The sequence below is a fragment of the Agelaius phoeniceus genome, chromosome 2 (genome assembly GCF_051311805.1).
Source record: "Agelaius phoeniceus isolate bAgePho1 chromosome 2, bAgePho1.hap1, whole genome shotgun sequence".
Taxonomy (NCBI): Eukaryota; Metazoa; Chordata; class Aves; order Passeriformes; family Icteridae; genus Agelaius; species Agelaius phoeniceus.
In genome coordinates, this window is record NC_135266.1 from 113,860,588 (window position 1) to 113,881,926 (window position 21,339).

Here is a 21,339-nt window from a genome sequence, read left to right on the forward strand (position 1 = left end):
ACATTTACCTGATAGCCCCCTCCTCAGTAAAGAGACCTAGAAGGCAACACTTTGTATGTGAAAACAACTGCACCATGTTTCAGCTGAAAATGCTAGTCTTAAGCCTGACCAGGCACATTTAAAGGAAATTAATAAATATGTAGTGGGCAGCATTCATGGAAGCAACAGCACAAAACACTGAGTGGGGTGTAAAGACCAAATTCCCCGAGTCACTTTTGGTCACTCTACTGCCCTTCAAGTTATTACATAATGCACGCACCTACAGTAACATGGATCAAAAAAAGGAATATTCCCTTGTCTGCTTTGTTCCTCAGGCACAAAGAACTTGTCAATGCAAACTGTCTTGGAGCACCCAGGGAGAACTCATTCATTACTTTAACATCCTAAATGTAATGGGAGAATAGCATGGAAGTCTGACAGCCACAAAAACCAACTCCAAAGCAGCCTTTTTGCGCAGATACATGAGGATTTTGTGCAACATATGATCCTTGTACCAAATTCAACATTTTTAGAGCAACTCAGGGCTCCAGCACCTGTGGATGTTAGTGACTTATAGGCATAAGTCTGTACACCAAGGTGGGAAGGAGAGGTGAACATGCAGAGATGCCCTCAGGAGGTTTTATGTTCACAGAATGATCACAAATGTTCTAAAAGTAAGACATAACTAATGGTTGAAGCAGTAATAAGGAGGGGGAAATAAAAATCCAGCAGTTTTCTAATAGAACTGTTCCTATTTCCATTCCTTTCAACAAGTCTTCATTCAGACCAGTGGCCTCCTAGGGGAGGAACAGAACTGTTTGTTCACTGCAGAACAAAATCAAACACCAAAAAAATCAAGAAGGGGAACAATAATAAAAGTAGAAAACTAACTGCTGTTTTCAAAAAGCACTTCCTAACCAAATTAGAGAGAGAGAAAAAAATTTAGAGTATTTCCCTTGGATTTGCAGATGGAAGAACAAAGCAGTAAGTTCAAACAGCTTCCCATGACAGTAAAGGCAATCCACAGGATAAACATAGCACTTTATGTAATTTAAAATAAACAAACAAAAACAATCAGAAAACCATCAAGATCCATACCATTCAAGAAAGTCAGAAATGCAGATGGATTCTATGTAAGAACTTAAATTTTCTTTGGTAGAAAAGAAACTGTTAACTTAAAACTAAATGTTTCATTTAAATAAGACATATAACTGATCCACAATAATTACAAGATACTAACACACAGCAAAACAGTTTTGCAAGTATTACTTTCAAGAGAATAGTTTCAGATTAGATATTGAGAAGAAATTCTTTACGGAGAGCGTGGTGAGGCACTGGCAGTGATTGCCCAAGGAATTTGCAGTGTTCCCACCCCTGGAATTGTTCAAGGCCAGGCTGGATGGAGCTCTGAGCAACCTGGTCTGGTTGGTCCCTTGCCCAAGCAAGGCAGGGGCTGGAACTCAGTGATCTTTAAGGTCCCTTCCAACTCATTATTTTAATTACTATATTAATCAAAGCAAAGTAAAATTATCTGCCGAATTATCACCCAAAATTATCTGCCCACAATTCAGAGGAAAACTTCTCAGAATGTTATATTACTGTTCCTCCTTTGCATTTGATTTTTGTATAGACACTTAGATTCAACGTTGACAAAAGGCCAACAGTGCCACAGAAAGGGACATGAAAATACTTCCATGACAAACTGAACTGTAAGAACCACAGTATCCTGTAAGAAAGATTTCTTACAGTGAGATTTTCTTTTGGCAAAGCAGGGGAGTTAAATTTAACTATTTAATATCTGAGAGTACATGACAGTTCTCCCATTTCAGCTCCCTTTGCTCCAAATACTCCTCTATGAGGTGAGGCCTAGAAGGCATGCTGACAGAACATTTATGTGTTTTATATGCTAATGGGGGAAAGCTTTTGCAAGAGCTGCATATTACATGTCCCACAGGGATCAGGTAATCACTGAGTTAAATGGAGACTTCAGCACTGCCAGGGTCAGTCTGCTCTTTCCTGAAGTGGCAGAACAAAAATAAAGTTCTTAATTTTTTACCTGTGGTATACTTTGGAGACAGAAAGTTTATTAAATTTATTTTTAGAAGTAAAACAGTCTTTATACACAAGAGAAGTATATAACACATTTCATAATAATGATCTAGTAAACCAGTGAGCTGTCCCTTAACTGTGTTTTTGAACAACACGAAGTTCCACCTGGACTTGAGAAGAACTTTCCTGTGCAGTGACCATGCACTGGAACAGATTGTCCAGAGAGGCTGTGGAGTCCCCCTCACTGGGGATGTTCCAGAGCCACCTGGATGCAATCCTGTGCCATGTGCTCTGGATGGTCCTGCCTGAGCAGGGAGGTTGGGCCCTTCCAGTCTGACCCATCCTGGGATTCATATGCTCCTCAAGTATCTGAAAGAGAGGTCTAGTGGATTAGGTAGTGTAAAAAATATATGCAATTAATAAAAAAACCCCTTGGCAACAGAGATACCATTTTATTATATATACAGTGCTATATCCACATGAATATGGATAAACAAATTCCAAATGAAATGAATAGAAAACCAGAAATCTCTAGGATGTAAAGACCATTAATGAGCATATTGAAGTTAAAAAACCCAATCAGGGCATGTCATATATGTGAAGTTTTATTGATGGGAATGCAAATATAACCATGGTATAATCACAAAAAACAATTAGTAACATTTCATTAAAAGCAATTTCTTAAAAACATCTGCAATCATCTATAACAAATATACTGAACACTTGAATCCTTATATCTTTAATCAACGTACTCTTATAGAAGTATATTAGAGATGGATAATAAAAACCCAACATTAAACTTTAATATAAAAAAATGGCAGTAATGCCTAAAACTGGGCATCTAAAATCAGTAGGTATTCTTATGTAGATGGATTTCAGGAAGTGCTGATTATTCTTTCTCTGGAAAATAAATATTCCCATTTGCTTAAAACATGTCCCCCCATAAAACAGAGGGGCATTTACTGATGGCTAATTACCACCTCAACCTCAAATGAATGCAGATGTTTATTGTTAACACAAATATTTTTTTTGTATATGCTCTCTGGTCACAAGATTCAATTTAATTCATCAATGTGCATACCTGAGGTGCTAGGTTGTCTACATTCAGTTTTCCTGGAAGAGATACTAAACTGAAACAAGTCAATACAGGATATTTTAGCTGAATTGTTCATCTTCTTCAAATCATTCTTCCTTTCCAAGGAACTTGTTCTTCACCTACTGACAAAAGGTGTAAAAGAACCCCATAGATCCTTTATTTATCTCTCATGTCTTCATTGCTTGCATCTGACCTGTTAATAAAAAGAAACATCTGGTCTTAGCACAAGATGAATTCTTGCTGCATTTTGTTTTTTGAAAGCATAAACAGATCTAGATATTTTGGTGTAGTTGCAAGAATGGGAGACAACAAAGCATTTCTTTTTAACTTGCTCTCTCATCCACTTCTGAAATTCCTGTACAGCCAAGTTGTTTCCCCCAAATCTTGCATATTTAACAGGGAGACTCTTCACATCTAATACAATTTTTATCTTCTTCAGGCTTATAAGATCACTTTGATGACCATAAGACCTGGAAGTTTGTTTTATGAAGTATGCATTTCAATTCCTTGTAGGCATTTTGGCTTCCACCTAACTGAACATGAACTACCCAACAGCAAAAGATTTAAAGTTTGGTTTCTAATAACTCACACGAAAACTTTGCAGTCTGTAGCCACACTTCTCCATATTGCTGCTGCCTGATTGCCACTTCTCAACTCACTTCCAACATTTTCTTGGTTACCAAAAGCACCCAGCATCCCATTACAAAATGTGGAAATCAGCACAATCTCTCCCACTAAGGGGGAACGCTGTGAGACAGGTTTGTTTTACTCTATGGAGGATGTGCTGTTGCAAAAGCAATCCCATTACAAAATAGGGAAATAGCAAAGTCAGCCTTCACTAGGGAAAAAAAACCCACAAAACTTTCTGCTCCTGCCACCCCAACTGTGGAATGGGTCTGGAATGGGTAACTAAGAAAAGCTTGGCTGCTGACAAGAACTCTGCACTCATTCACCAGGTGTCATTTCCTCCTCTGAATTTTATGGCATCCTCAGGCTGTGATTTAGGGACTACCATAACTACAGAGTTGTTCCAAATATTTCCATCTGGTGCTCTAGGAATGAGGAGAATCAAGAGTAAAAATTTGTCCTTGAAATATCCAAGTATTCAGCCTTTAAACATATAATTGCCAAACTACATGTGCTTAGGTTAACAGTACCATTTAAACTCAACCCCTCTTTAGCTTTTGGGTTCACTGAACCAGGGACTTAAAAGAAATTTTCAGATAGAGCCCCTTCATGAGGATTTTCAGCCCAGAAAATTAAGAAGTTTAACACTCCATAAGCAATGAATAGCTGTAAGAGCTATGTGAGTGACAGCAGAAGCATCTGCTTGCTGTGCTTAAAAAAAAAATCTACATATATAAGTTAAATATTTTGTCAGAAATATTTACACAAGCATTTGAGATCCTTTTAAGTAGCATGAAGCTATGTAAAAACCCAAAATTTGGATTGAAACTCTAAAGGTTCTTCCAAGAGAAGTGGAGACTGAACATAGCAAGAAAACCTTACTAAGCCAGAACTGTGCCTGAAATTAGGAAAAAATATGATTTGGAATCTGCCTCTATGATGACAGGGTACAGGAGAGGAGGAAACCCAATACCAAAATCCTGGTTCCCTACCCCAGAATTATTTTAGCTGGTGGAGGATACATCACTGCTCCTCTGTAGGGCAGTAAATCTCTTTCTAAAGACTGTTTCTGGCGAGCAGCCCTCCCTCTGAAAACATCACCGAATGGTTTTGTACTCTACAATAACCGGGTAAAACAAACAATCTTTTTCTAGCCAGCAGGACGAGTCTAAGTCGAAAGGACAGCCCGGTGTCCCCAGAGCAGTGGGGATGGGTTAGGCCGGGCCAGGGCTGGCTGCCACCCTTGTGGAAGGGGCTCTGTCCCCGGGCCAGCGCTGACACCCGGCGGCCGCCAGGGCACAGCACAGGCGGGTGCTGCAGCACCACCCGAATTCGGCACTTCACAGCACAAGCAACGCCAGCCAGGGAGCTAAAACTGGGACCGGCCTGCCAAAACTATGCCACACTTCACTAATCTAAACATTGAGCAGGAGGACAAGAGAGACCAGAACCTTACCAACACACAACAGAAGGAGACACAACATCTGGACCGAGTTTGTAATTACACAACATCTGTATCAAGTTTGTAATTAAAGATGCTGGATGTGAGACATCATCCAAGCTGGATCTGATATTTTCCATGCAGTTATGAGTGTCTGCATGTCCTATAATCGTTATGGTGTAAGAAGTTCATCTTTTGGCTCTGGATTAAAGAGCTGAAGGTGTATAATTAAAACCAGTGTACTTGTCTGTGTACTTGGCTTATTTTCTTTCACCATTTCTTGATACATAACTTTAAGTTATGTAAAACAAGCACAGGACATTAAGAATAAATTAAAGAAGAAACTGAAGTACCACAATAAGAAATTGAAGTGTGGGAGCTGGTATTGTTTAAATGAAAGTGCTACACTGTTTGCAAGAGTGTGTATTAGTATTTCATAATACATACTTTGGTCAGGGAAGCCCACATGATGTTTTGTGTACATTAAGGAGGTAAATGAAAGGCAAATGGGAGATAGAGCTTTAGTACTCACTGCGTAATTTGATCTGACAGCAGAAATGGACATAAAGAAAACAAAGAAAATAATAAAGAAAAAACCTTACAAAATGAAAGAGTTAAACAGAGTGAAAATACGGTAAGAGAATTACACATGATATACCTTGGAGCCAATCCACACCTTCTTGTAATCCTTCTCCTTTAAGAGCATCACTGGCACTGAAAGAAACAAATCAAATTTCAAAAACATTGTAAAAATACCAGTTTTAGTTGAGTCATCACCAAACTTGTAATTTACATAATTGCAAAGTAGCATCAGGTAGTTTTCTTAAGTTTTCTTTCTATGGAGAAGACTGCTCCTCAAATAATATAGAGTACCTTCCCCACAGGGAAACACCATTTCATGATATGATCTCTTTTAATTCCAGTTTCAAGGCACAAGGAATCATTCCTAGAATATAAGGGGCTCTGGGAGAGCTCCCACACGAGGCAGACACCTTGTTCTGCAGCACCTCCCTCCTCAGACAATGCTGTGAAAGATGTTTACTCCCTCCAACAGCAGCCATGAATCATGGAGTCATTTAGGCTGGAAAAGACCTTTAAGATGATCAAGCCCAAATGTTCTCCATGCAGTTCCTACACACAGTGAGAATGCTGGAGTACCAGAAGGAGGAATTATGTGTGTGTACACACTTCATTGTAACAGCAACTCCAGGAGTGGCTGTTAATGTATAAAACCATTCTGCTACACTGAGAGCAGTGTAAATCCACCTTCTGAATCACTGGGGGATAACTGTTTAAATGCTCTTCATTCTTCAATTCATGAAAACCAGCACAGCAGTGAATCTGGACTGTAACTGCAGTTCCCTATAAAATCATCTTCCAAGAAGCTTAGGAATTCATGAGTGTGATTTCTGGACAAAAACAATGTCCAGGTAATCAAGTTTAACATGAAAGGGCCTAAAATGAAAATTGTAGCTTTCAGCAGCATTTAGCTGCTGATTTCACTTTTATTTATAACAGCTGAGGACTTTAACAGGAAAAAAAAAACTAACTTCTATAAAGCACTTCTAATTTCTATAAAGCTTGCATCCTTCAGGAAAAAAAAGAGTAGCTCCTACAACTAAAAATCCCCTCAAACATGAAAGGGTATAAAGAGTACAGTGTTTCTTTGAATACAGAAGAGAATGGTTTATTAAATGGCCTTTCAACAACAGTTTACTGAAGCATCTGCAGAGTGGAAAAAACTCTAAAGGTTTTATTTTTGATATTCTCAAACCTGCAAGATAATCTAGCAGGTGCACTCAATTTCCCAGCAAAATATAATGTCAACTGATCTTCTCATATCAACCCTGCTTTCTGATTTACTGGAAATCCTCCATTCCATTACTTGGCTAACAGTTCTGCTGTGAAAACTTTAAAGACACAGTCTAAATGAATGCATTATATATTTAAAGTAAGTAAATAAGTATTTTAATATTACTGTTTTAAATTTAGTGTTTCATGTGTGGAATCTGTCTTTTATCTACTCCATTTATTTTGTACAGTAGTGAGTGGCACGACATGGCTAAAATAGGAATGCACAAAGTAATGCCAATAAAAGGATAGAGAAAGAGAACTTTACCAGATATGCCAGGGCTTGTCTTTGATGTTTTCTAAGGACAGCAGCTGAGACACTTTCACAGATGACACTGCATCCCTGAGGTCCATCTTGTTAGCAAAGAAGAGAATAGGCAGCCGGCGGTGCTTGATGTCTAGGCATGAGCAGAGACAGAACTCTCAGGCCACGAGGCAGCACTCAATCTCTGCACGTAACAAGCTACAAACAACACAGGAGGGTATTCTGCTCACCTGTAGCTACAATCCTCTGAAGGTTGTATCCTACCAAGATGCACACACTGTTGGGTCACCTGGCCTCTGCAACATGCTTCCAAAATGTTTACAAACTTCCTTGCAGGCTTTGGAATCTTCCACCCCCTCTCCCCCTACCTTATACCCACACTTCAAGCTGGAGATAGGAATTGCTGGTGAAGCTGAGGAACAAGAGATCAAACCACTGCCTACAAACACTGCACATCTCTGCTTAATAAGGACTGGATTTATAAAATGGATGGAAAAAATAATTTGTGTTCATTCATAATATCACAACAATAGCTGAGAAGGGTAGTCTGAATTATCCTTAGTGTCCTGGAAAGCATCCATTACTTCACAGAATTCATAAAACTGGGAAAAAATGCACATGTGGACATCCTTTATTCTCCCTTGCCTAGAAGGACTTCTCCAGAACCTCTTTCAGCTAGCAGTGAGAACTACAGACCAAACTAAGTACTCTGGCAATTTCTGGGATACTTACACAAAGACAAGTTTAAACCTTACAGATTACCCCAAAAGACTACATGGTGATTGAAAGGAAACAAAACATATTCTCTTCAAAGTTACAGATGTAACACTGCCAAGAAAACTACCAGCACCAAGACTAACTCACAAAGTTTTTCATATTATTTATACAAAGAATGATATCCAGAATTAGAGAAAATCTAGGTTTTAGTCTATCCATCAGTGCTTGATAGGAAAAGAACTTACACACTACCACCTCAATGAAAATTGCTACACAGGCTCTTCTTAAAACAGTAAAAAGAAAAGGTTATTTCACACAGGAAACTAGGTAAGGATTTATATTAAAATGTAAAACATAAGCCATCTGCCCCTGCTGATGGGCAGGAGGATGATAAAACCCCCCAAAATCCTAACAAACTGTCAGTGCTGAAATGGTTGAACTTTCCTAATTATGTTCTTTTCCACCTTCCTACTAAACCTTTCTACAGAATCAGTGGAGATAACACTACCTCCTCATATTCATTTAGAGATGCTAAGTGCTGATCAAAACACTGACAATTTTCACAAACTATTTACCCTTCCTGGAGCTCTTTTGTCCTCTGATGTCCATAAACACAAGTCAAAGGCCTCAAAACACAAGCACAGTATGATTAAATCCGTGTTTTGATTCCATAGTTGAACAGCTATTGAGTCTCCTGACTGAAATTTTTACAGTAATTTACAGTATAATTAAATGAAGCCTGGTAGCCACAGGTTGCAGGTTACGGGTAAATTAAAACCACATAAATTAGCTGACATCACATATGCAAACAGCCAAGTTAATCAAGGAGTTTCCAGTGTCTTCCTAAACAATTAAAAAGGGGCACAACCTACCCACCCAGACTCATAATGCACACCCAAAGATATTTGCTAAATAAAGTAATGGTCACAGAAATTTATATTATTTCCTAATGTGCACCATTTCCCTCCCACAATTTTCACAGTTACTAATGGAAAGCAAATTTTTTCCAGCTGCAAGTGGTTATGAATTAACACATTAAAAAATATTCCAGACACTAGATGTGTGATGTGCAATTTTACACAAAGAATTTCAGTTTAGTTTTGAAGCATGTGCTGGAGGTGAAGTGACCCAAGAGTCATCATCTAATCCAGGTAATCTATGACTACCATCTTTCAAAGTGCTGAAGAATGAAATTTGAGTAAAAAACCAAAATATGATACAGTTATCATTAAACAAACTGTTATTTGAAGAGTGCATTGTCCATTAATGTAAGTAAAAATAATTTATAGCTCTGATTCACAAAAGAGTCCCAGCTAGTATAACTTCTAACCCCATTAATGCTTCACAGGACACATTCCCTTCCCTTTCCCTCAAGCAAAGCTTGGCAAAAAGACAGGGAACTGTTTTACTGTGGGATTGCTAAGATTTTCAGAGACAGGAATTGATTCAATTCCATTTAAAACTTAGGTAAATACATGCATTTAAACCACTCCAGGAGGATGACACCAACAGAAGCAGAGATTGGGAGAAAGTAGGGTATGCAGCAAGAAAGACAGAACACTAATACAAATAAAAGTACTGATATTGCAAACCAGTTGTATATTGATTCACCCAACAGCTACTTTTATTGAACATTATCCTAGAAGAACTTTTTAAGCTCTTTGGTTCTCTTAGATGTGATTTATTAAAACTGATAAATCAGTGACACTGTTGCTGTGTTGGAGCTAAGCCACTCCATGGCAGAAATCCACAACTGCTGTCTCGTGGCTCTCAGGACTGCACTCAGTGGCCAGAGCCTGGTCTTTTGGTCTTCTGAGCTTGAAGACACAAACTCATGAACAAGTGAACAGCACTGACCTGCTAGGCCAGCATTAGTGACCTATTAATGCCTAAATGAAAAGCCCCACCTAAGGTTGCTTCTACTCTGTCTAAACATTTTTATTCTTCTGCCCTCTGTTAAACCAGTAACTTCTTCCAGCAGCTTTACCTCTCACCCTTGGCCCTGTGTGGTTCACTCCACTACCAGAATTGGGTTTTACTGCTGCAGTTAATTCCTGACTTGGTACAAAGTGCCCTGGCCTCTGTGTAATCCACCTGCAGCCTTTGGCTCACCTCATCCTCCCTGTGACTTTTGTAACACTGTCTTTTCAGTGCCTACATTTGAAGTAGCCCATACCCTTGAATGGGAAATGAGAGCATGAGAATAAGAAGGTCCAGTCAGCTCCAGCAGTCAGCTCCAGCATCTTTGTTGATGAATTAAAGTGTTGTATACAGTCTTCATGGAAAATAAAATCATGGGAACATATTTGTCCCTATCAAACATTGCTTTTCTTAGAAATACAAGTCAGCTTTTCCTTTCTTATTTTCAGCATGGGAATCTTACAAGTTAAGGCTCTATCAGTTTAACAAATAATTAAGGAATCACAGGATTATTTCACTTTTAAACTTCCTAGATGTAGTTTAATATTCTGGTTAGGCAGAGCAAAAGTGCTGAAAGTCAAAATTGCATATTGCTTACAGACACATCCCAGTAAGTTGGATACATGGAAGGGCAAAGAATTGACTGATATCAGAACTTAATTAAGGTGCAGTCTCATGTAAAAAAAAACCCAACCAAACCCCTAAAAACAAGACCCTGATCACAGATCCTCTCATATGCTCTTCCACAGGGAATTCAAACTGATTGGTGTAATTATCCCTTTGGATTTCTGGCTAAAGCATAAAAAATTTTAATGAGGATGACAAAAGAAAGTTAAATGTTACATTAAAGGAATTAGCTATCTTCATGGAAAAAACAGACAGGGAGACACAGTTTTGTCTCTGCTGGTCATCACAAGAAGCCTGTCCAGCTTCCAACTCAAAGTCTATTCTTTCTCAAAACAATGTAACTTTTGATCTATATTGATTAATAAGAGACCAACCCAACTCAGTGTAGAAAGCTGAATTGTGACCAATTTCCAAATGTGAATAGGTAAAAAAAAACAACCCACATGTTTTGGAAGATTATTGTGCTAATATTCATGAAAGGTTAAAATACTTGCAATGTAGTCAGAATGTGTCAGATAAGGGCTTTTCTTAAGGCAACATAACAAATATGGACACAGAATGGGAAAAAAGCCTCCTCACCTGGATGATTCAGAAGGGTGTCAAGTTCTTCTTTGGCCACAACCATTCTTAATTTGTCACTGCTATCAATGACAAAAATAATGGCTTGGCCTTCTCTGCATAACATAAAAAGAGCAAAGAGGCAAATTATAGGTTCTCAAAGAAATGAATATTCTGTGAATAAGAAAAGGCTTCAGAAGAAACACCAAGAAAAAAGTCCAAACAAACCTGATTTTTCCTCTAATTTTTGCCATTGTTATTTACCATTAACATTTGAATCCTTTTTTATTTCTGAAATTCAATCTTTGGGTAACACGCATAATTTTTTTAGACATGAGGCTGTTACCTGCCCCTACAAGGTTCAGTCTCCACACACCTTCTAGAAAAGCTTGGTTTTACTGAACTTCAAAATGTAACCAACTGCTATTTTGACATTGTAGTCAGGCAGGGGAAAAAAAACCCCATAAAGACAGATCTTTACAGAAATTCTGTATTTCCTGTACTAAAGTTTATTTAGAGAAAGGTCAAATAATTTTTTAGACAAAACCTGTGTCCATAGTTAAGCATATGCAGGTTATTTTAACCTTTACAACATATCCTGCATAAACTGGATCTTTCTTTATTTTTTTAAATAACAGGTAAAAACTTTCAACTATTTCAATCATTAGGACATTTTGCTGGTAGTGTGACCACAGTCATAAAATAAATGCAGCTACTCAAGTCATTATTTCAGGCTGTTACTGATATTTTGACCTGATGTTCCATTTATTGAAACTTGTTTTGAAAACCAAATAAAATCTCACCAATTCATAATTCACCTGTTATAAACACCCACAGAAATATATTTCCATGTTAATGTAATCACTTCTCCTTCATTTTACGTTTCTCTGAGACACCAGTATGAATACATTCTTTACCCTCCAGCACCATCTATCTTTGTATTTTGATAAGAAACAGATCTATACCTGCTGGAAACCAGAAATAACCTGAGCAGCCCACGATTGTATGAGAAGGCCCATTCTTTTCTGATGTACAGAACCTTTAGTAAATAAAGCTTTTGCATATTAGCTGGAAATGCCTAAGCAATTTTCATGAGCACAGAGTATTTTACCAGAGGAATGAAGAGTACTGTCATGCATTTACCACCAAAAAAGGAACTTCACAAAGAAGTATCAGGGATAGGGACACAGCATGACTTGGGGATTATTTAAGATAAATGTACTTAGAGAATGAACTAGAAGATACTTTCAAGCTAAAGAGAAGAAAAGTCCAGACTTGAAGGACTCCAAGGCAACTACTTTGACACTTGCCCAGATTTAATTTCCTGCAAAATTAAATCTTGCTTAACTTTATAAACTGAACAACACGTAATTATTTTATTAATATTTTATTTAATTAACAGAAATTATTGTTTTTATATTATTCTTAGAGGTTAATCTTAAATACATGCCTACTGCACTTGTTCAGGACCAGAGGAGGATACAAGTGCATATTTCACTGTCAGCATAACCTAAATCACTCCCTTACTGTTAGGGAGTTATTGTTAAGATGAAAAAGCCATTTATGCCCCACAAGGGATAAGTTACTGCATTAAATACAGCAATCACAAAAATTATTTGCTTATGAAGCACTCTGCTAGCATTTTGAGAGAAGCCTGAGGGCATCAGTTACTGAAATGCAAATCTAACACTCTTGAACAATGAAGATCTGTTGGCCAAATGTTTTCAATGCTAAAACAACTTGCAAAGGAAGGAGAGGAAGCATTAATCTTCAATTAAAAAACAATTTAAGCTCTACCACAACTGATATTAATATTTAATCAATATTATAATCTTCGGAATTCATCCCTTCTACTTCTCCAAGCTACTCCTGCATGGTTTTGTATTGTTCATGTTATCAGGATCAGGATCAGGCATTACAGAATAACAGTGAGACAATGCAAATAAAGGTTAACCAGAGAATGGTGTCCATCTATTACCAAAAGGCAATACCAGAGTGTTATAAATACAGAGAATATCCTGTTTAATAAATGACATTAAGAATGTTCATTCAGGTTTTTAGTTACACATGCCTTATCCTCTGAGGTTCATTTCCTTCACCTCTAAAAATCTCAGCCATCAGCCAATATCTTGCAGGTTTTAAGTTGACCTACAGGAGAACTGAATAGCTGAAAACCTAACTCATCTTGAGCTTTCTTAGAGGATTTGTTTTCAGGTTTCAACATTTAAATCTCATCTCTAGTATGTTCCCCAAAGTTGTCCCCGAAAGCACAAGAGTAACACCAGATAAAAATTTTCATTTGTTAGAATAGAAAGTTTTATTTATCCAGAGTAAAGCTTCTGTCAAACACCAGGTATAAGCCTTCTCTGAATCATTTCTAACCACTAGATATTATACCTCTGTTTAAATAACCTACACAACAGTTAACATGAACATCAATGCTTTAAAATAAATTATAGGCTTACTTGTAGTAGTGTTCCCAGAGGTCTCTGTATTTCCCTTGACCTGACATATCAAACACTGTGAAAGACAAACTGCAAAGAAAAGAAGTGCATGAGGCCAAGGAAAAAAGAACAAAACCCAAACCACATCCATTTTCTTTGCTACCCTGACCAAGAAAAAAAAAAAAAAAAAAAGCCAGATCAGTTTGAATTCCAATCAACTGAGAAAAATTCCCAAATGAACTCTGGTTGCACTATCTGCCTTCAAATGATCCTACTCAGTTTTGCAGCCTTATTACAGAAATATGTCACAACGGGAAATCTGTTTATTATCTGAATAAAAGAACTAAACCAATTATTTGAAGTTACATCAAATGCAAAATAAACACCCATTCAGTCTCTATATCATGCTGATATCAAATACTGTTTATGAGTAAATGAAATTCAGATGAACCACGACTTAAAGTCCATAGCTTGTCTTAAATTCTGTCCCTAGACAGGTATAAATGTGGGCAAAATAAAAGGCTTTTTTAAAAAAATAACTAAATTCCACCTTTAGGGGGGAAAAAAAAAAAAAGAGTACATTTTGGTAAAATGGGTGAGTTCAGATGTGAGATTTCACCCAAACACTACATACAGCAAGGCAATTTACTGAACACTACTAAAAGTTCTCATCTGCTCCTGAAAAGTTTACAGAGGCAACATCGAGTTCAGAAGTAGGCTCTCCTTTTTTGGGTAGGCCCAAGTAGCTCTCCAAGTGGAGGCCCCCAAAAAAAGGAGGTTAGGAAAAGGAAGCTCTCCAGACATCCTTGCCACTCCATGTCCAGACATAGAGCTGTGGGTTTTGTCAGTTTGTAGAGTTTGAGGTTTTGGGGTGGGATTTTTAGGGGTCGTTTTGTTTTTTTTTTTTAAACATTCTACATGGTATATTTACAGGTCATCATCTCTCGTACTACAGGATCAGAATAAAAAAAAGCAATATAAATTTACATTCTCATATGTGAAGTCCCAAACTTGTCTGATGTACTTTATTGGGTCAGAGCTCAGTTGTGGAAGCTCTTAGAGAAATACGAAACCTCTCGGTCTTATACATCAGCTCAAGGAATAAACAATTTTCTTGCAGATCCCCCACCCAGTGAGGCCACACTGCTTGGTCTGAAGACTAACTGCACAAATTAAAAGATCCAGTGAAGGCTAAAAAATAAAAAATGATGCTTCCTCCTTGAAATATCCTTGTGTCACGACAGTCTTTTAATCTAAATCTTAGTCTTCACTTAACTAATGACTTCTTACTCTGCTTCCTGGCCTTTGCACCTGCCACCTTTACATTGCTAAAGCTGCAGCCATCCTTTTGCATGTAATGAGATTACACTGCAATCTTTTCAGAGTACCTCCAGTGAGAGTGCTTAATTTAGGTTACCAGATTGAGAGTGGAATTTAGGCTGCCACCTCAGCAGCTGTCTCTCCTCCAGTCTGTAACAGTGCCCTATTCTGAAACTCTCAACAGATAGGGATCAGATGTTTATACAGGCTACTGCAAAGAAACTAAAAAAATTTTAAAATTAATACTTTTACAGCAGCACAAAACACACATTATATTCTAACACACTCAGTCCTGGATCATGATTAGGTCTCGTGGGTACTATATTTTAACAAACTGCAATGCCAAATCTTTACACCACTACACATGGTACTCAGTTACAAACCCACTGAAAGAGATCATGAAGTCCAACTATGGTGTAATAATCATTACTGCTAATGAAGAAAGAAAGTACTACCTTGAAGTTTTGAATTTCTCTATACTGAATCCTATTGTTGGAACGATGTCCTGAGTTTGAGCCTTTGAAGAAAAGAAAGCACAGATTTTACAATCAAATTGGAAAATGCAAATACTGAAATATATTTAAAATATGAATACCTTACAGATCTATTTTTGCCCCAAACTGTGAAATATTAAGAAAGTTCCCAGAAAAGTAAAGTTTTTCAGAATCAAGGGTTTTGTATTTTCTGGGGAATAGTGTAAACACTACTGGAATTGCCAAACCACAAAGCACTATTAAGAGATCTGTCTGATAACTGATTTACTACTGAGCTGGTCAAGGAACCTCTCAGCCAAGTTGCTGGAAAAGAACAGCTCCTCTAAGAAGCATGGATATTGAGCAGGAAGAAAGGTCACATCCCATAGATTACAGAGCCGTCTGAGAAAGTGACATGCAATCCTTGCCCAGACTCCTAGAGCCCCTTATTCCAAACACCACCCATAGGCAGGTCCAGCAGAAACAACTGCAGGCAGATGGAAACACATTTGGATTTGCCAGGCCCTAATATATTGCTCCTGGGGCAAAGCAGAAGTTCTTAAGAAGACTGAGTTGACCCAGAGCTCAAAATAACCTGTCCATTGAACTTACTAAAAAGAAAGAGTTTTATTAACTTTGATCTAAAGACATTTGTTGCATGCTAGACTATCTGGCATGTCTTGCAAGGGCAGGACTTACGCAAGTTGGATACAAGTTATCCTCCTATAAATTCTCATAACAAACAAATTCTATTTATTCTACTCATGTAATTCCACTGAGAGCTTCTCTAATGCCCATTATTGTGATAAATCTTCAAGTTTGAGTTCAACTGTAGTTAGGAATCCTTTACTGTTTAAGGCATGACATAAAAACCCTCTACAAAAAAAAAGGTCTCAGTAATTACATAAAGTACAATTTGCTTGGTACACATTGTAGCCTTTCTCCCAAACAACTGGCAGCAGATAGCAAGGAGTTTATAGTCTTTGTTATAAATCTACTCAATTTTCAGTGGAAGAATAATTGCCAGGAATGGAAGAGTAGCAGACTCACCACTATGTCACACTTTTTAAACAATGTCCCATGGACTCATCAGGTAAAATTTAATGACAAATCATAATAATAATAAAAAAGCTGTGTCCTGATATAAATAGCAAAAAGCACTTTCCCAGATGCAAATAACCAAGATGCACAACCTTTGGCTTTGAACATGCCTATCAAAATTAGTCTATTTCTAGTCCATACACATATCTATAAACAAGGATCCTACTTTCAGAATATTAGGCACTCCTAGTGGCCTCAAACACTTTTCACTGGACGAATGAACTGCAAGTATTAATGGTATTTATTTTGAAAATTATTCTGCTTTAAAAATAGTGAAGTTGCCCTTAAACGTGCAACTTCTTTTTATTTCCTATTTTGTTATCTCTTATTTTTCAGGAAGAAATTAAAATAAACATGATAAGTTGTTGTACAACTGTATTAATCCTAAATGTTCAACATCACTTGTAACTGTAATCCTGTGACAATTATTTAAGTGATTTAAGTGGCTCTTCCAGATCCTGATTTCAGCCATCATAAACCCTTCCTTGGTGGGTGATCTTAACAAAAGTGTGCCACGTTAACAGTGGGGTTCTTCTGGAAAATAACGTGCATGCGAATGCGTACCCTTAGTTTTAGTTAGCTGGAAAATCTTAAAATATATTTGTTCCACTGTGCTAAATCAGAAGCTCTTGACATCTTTTCCATGGGCACATCCTTCGTAACAGCAAGCAAACCCAGATCAAACAAACCCCCAGCAGTGAACCATGCAGGCTACTTACATTTGAAGGTTTAAGTTTATTGATGATCGTTGTTTTGCCGCTGTTGTCCAAGCCAAGGCACAAGACGTGAACCTCCTTTTTCTTCAGGCCAAGCCATCCTGCCAGCTTGTCAAACAATCCCATGGCTGTGGCTGGAAGTCACAGGGACCACAGGCTGTTCAGGGAATCAGAGCTGTTGGAAAAGTGCTACATGCAGGGCAGCGCTGGCACCCAGGGGGGCATGGGCCCGAGCAGCCTCACACCTGGGAGGGACGGCGTGAGCAGGACCCTACACAAACACAGCCCCAGGGGCTGGGCTGCACATAAGCACATGGAGGGTAAGCTGATTACAGCCAGGATACCAAAGTAGCCTGGCTGTTTATAGCCCTGTCTGTATCACACAATGCCCTTGATTCACTGGGCAGAAAACCTTTTGAGCAGCCCAAAGAGGGGCACGACTGCAGCGCCACCAGGGCTCCCACCAAAGTGAGCAAAACCAAAAGGAGGGTCATTATCTTTACCTCAAATTGTCAGCAGTACACCATTCAGACAACAAAACAGTATTTCCCTTCTTCAGCACCTGCTACATAATTTACTGAACCCTGCATTAAACAAAACACTCTCTGTTGATTCAATTCAAACTCTCAATTTGCCAAAATTTTGCCAATACTGACGTGTATAAATTAGGAACTCTTTGTTCACCACAAATAGAAACTGATTTAAATAGATCTAACAGACACCAAAACATTCACCCACACGTTAGGGAGATGCCAAACCTCTGCTGCTGCCCAGACTGTGGCTGAAGTTACCTGGCAGTGGCACATTCAAAGGAGATTACATCACGTGTTGCCCTGCAATACCTGGCTAAATGCACTCTGCAAAGAGGATAACCCTTGTCTGCCCTCAATGAATTCCACTAGAAATAATTTCAGCAATCAGACAACTGAAAACTTTGCGATGCCTTGAATAATAAAGTATTTTATTTATGTCAGAGGATTTCTGGAGTGGCCAAGCCTGTTTTTTTCTTAATAAATTAAAAACACACTGCACTGGATAACTCAGGTAGCAAGCTGAGGAAATCATAGCAGGAGGGGGGAAAGGTAAAAAAACCCATCAATAACAAATCTTCGATCACACTCTTTTACTAGCTGACTACAAAATGATGGTTAACTGCTTTTTAGTAATTTCAAAACTTTGCATTTAATGAAGTCACACAAGTAATCATTCTGGCTAAAGGATGATTTTTCCTTTTTAAAAACAGATCTTTCTTAGAGCTTTCTCTGGTGCATTTTGATTCAGGACTGGGCATGATCTACATTACAGCTACACAGAATTATTACCAACCCATATTACCAAAAAATGTTGAATTGTTACCAAAAACCACAGAATTATTACCAAAAAACCAACATTAGTTATAGCAAGTCTCTCATTCTAACTCCCTTTACTTTACACCCCACTCCTTTTCTAATCCATATATACAAATCAGAGAGCAGATTAAAGCTGCTTATTATCAAATTAACCTGACAAAACCCTGCTCCAGCACACATTACTTTCTTATCCAATCAAGAGCTTCATCCATCTATTATAGATGAACAAAAAAATAGAGGGTTAAAAAAATACATTCTAGAGGGCCAAATAATACGTTGTAGGCACTCCTAAAATGAAACAGAAGGAAATACAAGGCCTTAAAAATACCTCTAGGGCTTCACTTTTAAATCCAAAATCTTAAATACACAAAAGTTTCTAGAAATATTTTAATTAGAGACATGTTTTTCTATCAAAATTTCCTACTAGTTGGCACAGTCATTATTTAAGAACACAGAGGGAAAGAAATGCACCCTTGACTTCTTCCCCTGCCCCTTTTCTCATGTTTTTTCTCAGCTGTGAAGAGTTACAGCAGCTACAGCTAACACAGGTGCCATTTTTCCCTTTTTTTTGCCAGCTGATATTTTGCCTACAGTGACATACAGCATAAATCAGACATCTCAGAAAATTATTTAAACCAGAGTCTGGTCGAGGAGCTTAACAGCAAACTCTCTAAGCTTTTTTCTTAAGAAAGGATGTTCTTTCATGTCTGATCTTTGTCTATTTTCAAACCTAATCAACAACACAGGAGATTTAATCAGTGAAATAGAGAGCAACCAACAAACAAGCTCTAAGCGATGTCCAGGTGTTTGAAAAACAAATGAATTTTTTCGGTAGAACTGCCTTGTGTAGGTTTAGGGCTGGATATATTTCAACGGTCTAAGATCCAAAGAAGGGAAAGACTGAGCATGTGGGCTAATTAGCATGGGAAGCAAGAGAGTCACTAGCCACCAGAAGGCAGGATACCAGCTGATCAGAGAACTAGATGACATGCAGTCAGTGAACATAAACGCCTTTGTTTGCTAAAATGTACAAACAGTGAAAAGCTTTGGTAGTGGCCGGGCTGGATTTGCCGCCCAGTTCCCCTTTCTGCGCAGAAGCAGAAATAAATCAAATACCTGGGCTCTGTGCGTGGCTCGGCCTCTGGCACACTGGGTGCAAGGACCCAATTCGGGACAAGGCCTGGCAGCTCCCGGGCCGGCCTTCCCTCCCTTCCGTCCGCACCACAGGGCCTCGGCAGCGGCCGCGGGTCCCTTCTCCCAGGCCAGGACAGGGTCTTCCTCTCCCAGAGGGTCCCCGGGAAAGCCGGCACAGGGTCCCCAGGGGAGGCCGGCCCCGGGCCCCCCTCCCCGGGTGCGGCCCCGCGTCCCCGCGGCCGCAGCACCGACCTGGGCCCGGGAGGCGCCCGCCGGGCCCGCGCGCCGCCGCCGCCGTTGCCGAGGAAACCGAAGCCCCGCCTTCTCCCCTCCCCACCAATCGCGTCCCGCCGCCCCACCCGCTCCGCCTCTTCCGGCCAATGGGGGGAGGGCGTTGGGGCGGGGCCACGCCCGAGGCCACGCCCCCGGGCGGTGGGGTTGAGGGGCGTCCCCTTCATTCTCCGTGTCCAGCGCCTCGGGAATCGCTTGTTTCCAAGCACTGTCTCTCTCTCTCGTGCCTGGATAAATCCTCTTGGGGATTGCGTTGAGCACAGAAGGATACCCCTGAGTCAGAACGGCCACCCGAGGTGTTGACAGCACCGCCCGTTCCGAAGTGGGCGCTTTGGCAGAATGGAAAATCTCAAATGCACGCGTCACTGGGGCAGTGACAGCAGCAAGGCTTGGGGGGAAGGCAGCCTTGCTAGGCCAGGCGCAGAGGCTGAAAATACACTTAGGATTTTTTTTTAAATTCTGTTTTTTTATTTTATGCATAGCATAGTCCTGTCAGATTGGTTCAAGGTCTGCTGTATTTCCTGTATCAAGAAGGTTCCGAATAAAAGATGAGATTCCCTTGTAGTGGCATTATGAGCCACTGAAGGAACAGGCGGGTAGCATTAATCCCACAGTGAAACTCTAATTAAGCACTTCCTGGACTCTAACCAAGTTGTGAGGTACATCTGGTAGAGAAGGGTGTTTCTGTCTGAAATCAGCCCCTATCTGAGGAGTTGTTCTGAATTCAGTGGAGAACGCAGAACGGCAAAGGCATTTCTGTAACCAGATCTAAAATGAAATATTCATTCTTCATTATGTACACTGTGTTAAACCTGACAGTCCTCGGTGCGAAAGCTCTTCTCATGTAAAATAAAGAGGATGTAATGGACTGTGGGCATCTGACACTCATTTCCTATTACTTTACAGCTACTTCTGTTCAGTCTTGCATTGCATGCATGTGATTTTATGCAATGAAAGGCTCATTATAACTTTAAGCTTTTTGAGGTAGGGTCTGGTTATTGTATATGGCATTCACTTCTCTGTGAATTTTCGTGCGTTGCCCTGGAATTATTTACATAATATGATCAGTTTTAAAACTGCTTTTGTCAGTGAAAGCTTTGACAAATACTAGAGGAGTTGCATGGCTCAGTGAATCACCATGAGGAGGGTGAACGGTACTGCAGAATTTTAATTGCGCATTAAAAGCCATTTAAAATTCAGATTCGCAGTGTTTCCCAAGGAGAGAGCATGGCTGTTTGCAGCTTTTAATGTGCATGTTTTTTTTTCCCTGATGCTGTGAACTGTGTGTGCTTTTTGAGCATAAATGCTCAGTGGTAAGCACAGAAGAGCATTTTTTAGCTGAAGAAAACAACACCACCTCAAAGCATCGCAGGTGTTGGAG

The 21,339-nt window shown here is 39.2% G+C and overlaps 1 protein-coding gene across 5 annotated transcripts; it reads right to left on the minus strand.

The window, feature by feature from the left end:
• Positions 1–1,001: 1,001 nt before the first annotated feature.
• ARL6 (ARF like GTPase 6) lies at positions 1,002–19,994 on the minus strand. Of its 5 annotated transcripts, none has more exons than XM_054653127.2 (8): positions 19,920–19,994; positions 17,188–17,341; positions 15,350–15,411; positions 13,596–13,664; positions 11,152–11,246; positions 7,312–7,441; positions 5,851–5,906; positions 1,002–3,317 (listed from the first exon to the last, which is right to left on the minus strand). In XM_054653127.2, exons 2-8 carry the CDS (start codon positions 17,308–17,310, stop codon positions 3,292–3,294), a joined length of 561 nt encoding a protein of 186 aa, XP_054509102.1. In that variant the 5' UTR covers positions 17,311–17,341; positions 19,920–19,994; the 3' UTR covers positions 1,002–3,291. The 5 variants fall into 5 exon arrangements, with proteins under 5 accessions (XP_054509102.1, XP_054509101.1, XP_054509100.1 ...); XM_054653126.2 differs by having other exon boundaries at positions 17,188–17,318; positions 19,650–19,986; XM_054653125.2 differs by having other exon boundaries at positions 19,650–19,986.
• Between the last annotated feature and the right edge of the window lie 1,345 nt (positions 19,995–21,339).

Excerpts from the sequence above, each read along its gene's own strand:
- ARL6 (XM_054653127.2), bottom strand. The coding sequence starts at position 17,310 with ATGGGATTGTTTGACAAGCTGGCAGGATGGCTTGGCCTGAAGAAAAAG. Across the intron at positions 7,442-11,151 it reads CACCCTTCTGAATCATCCAG|ACATCAAGCACCGCCGGCTG; the intron begins GTGAGGAGGCTT and ends GCTCATGCCTAG. Across the intron at positions 3,318-5,850 it reads AGGTGTGGATTGGCTCCAAG|GTCAGATGCAAGCAATGAAG; the intron begins GTATATCATGTG and ends TTTTATTAACAG.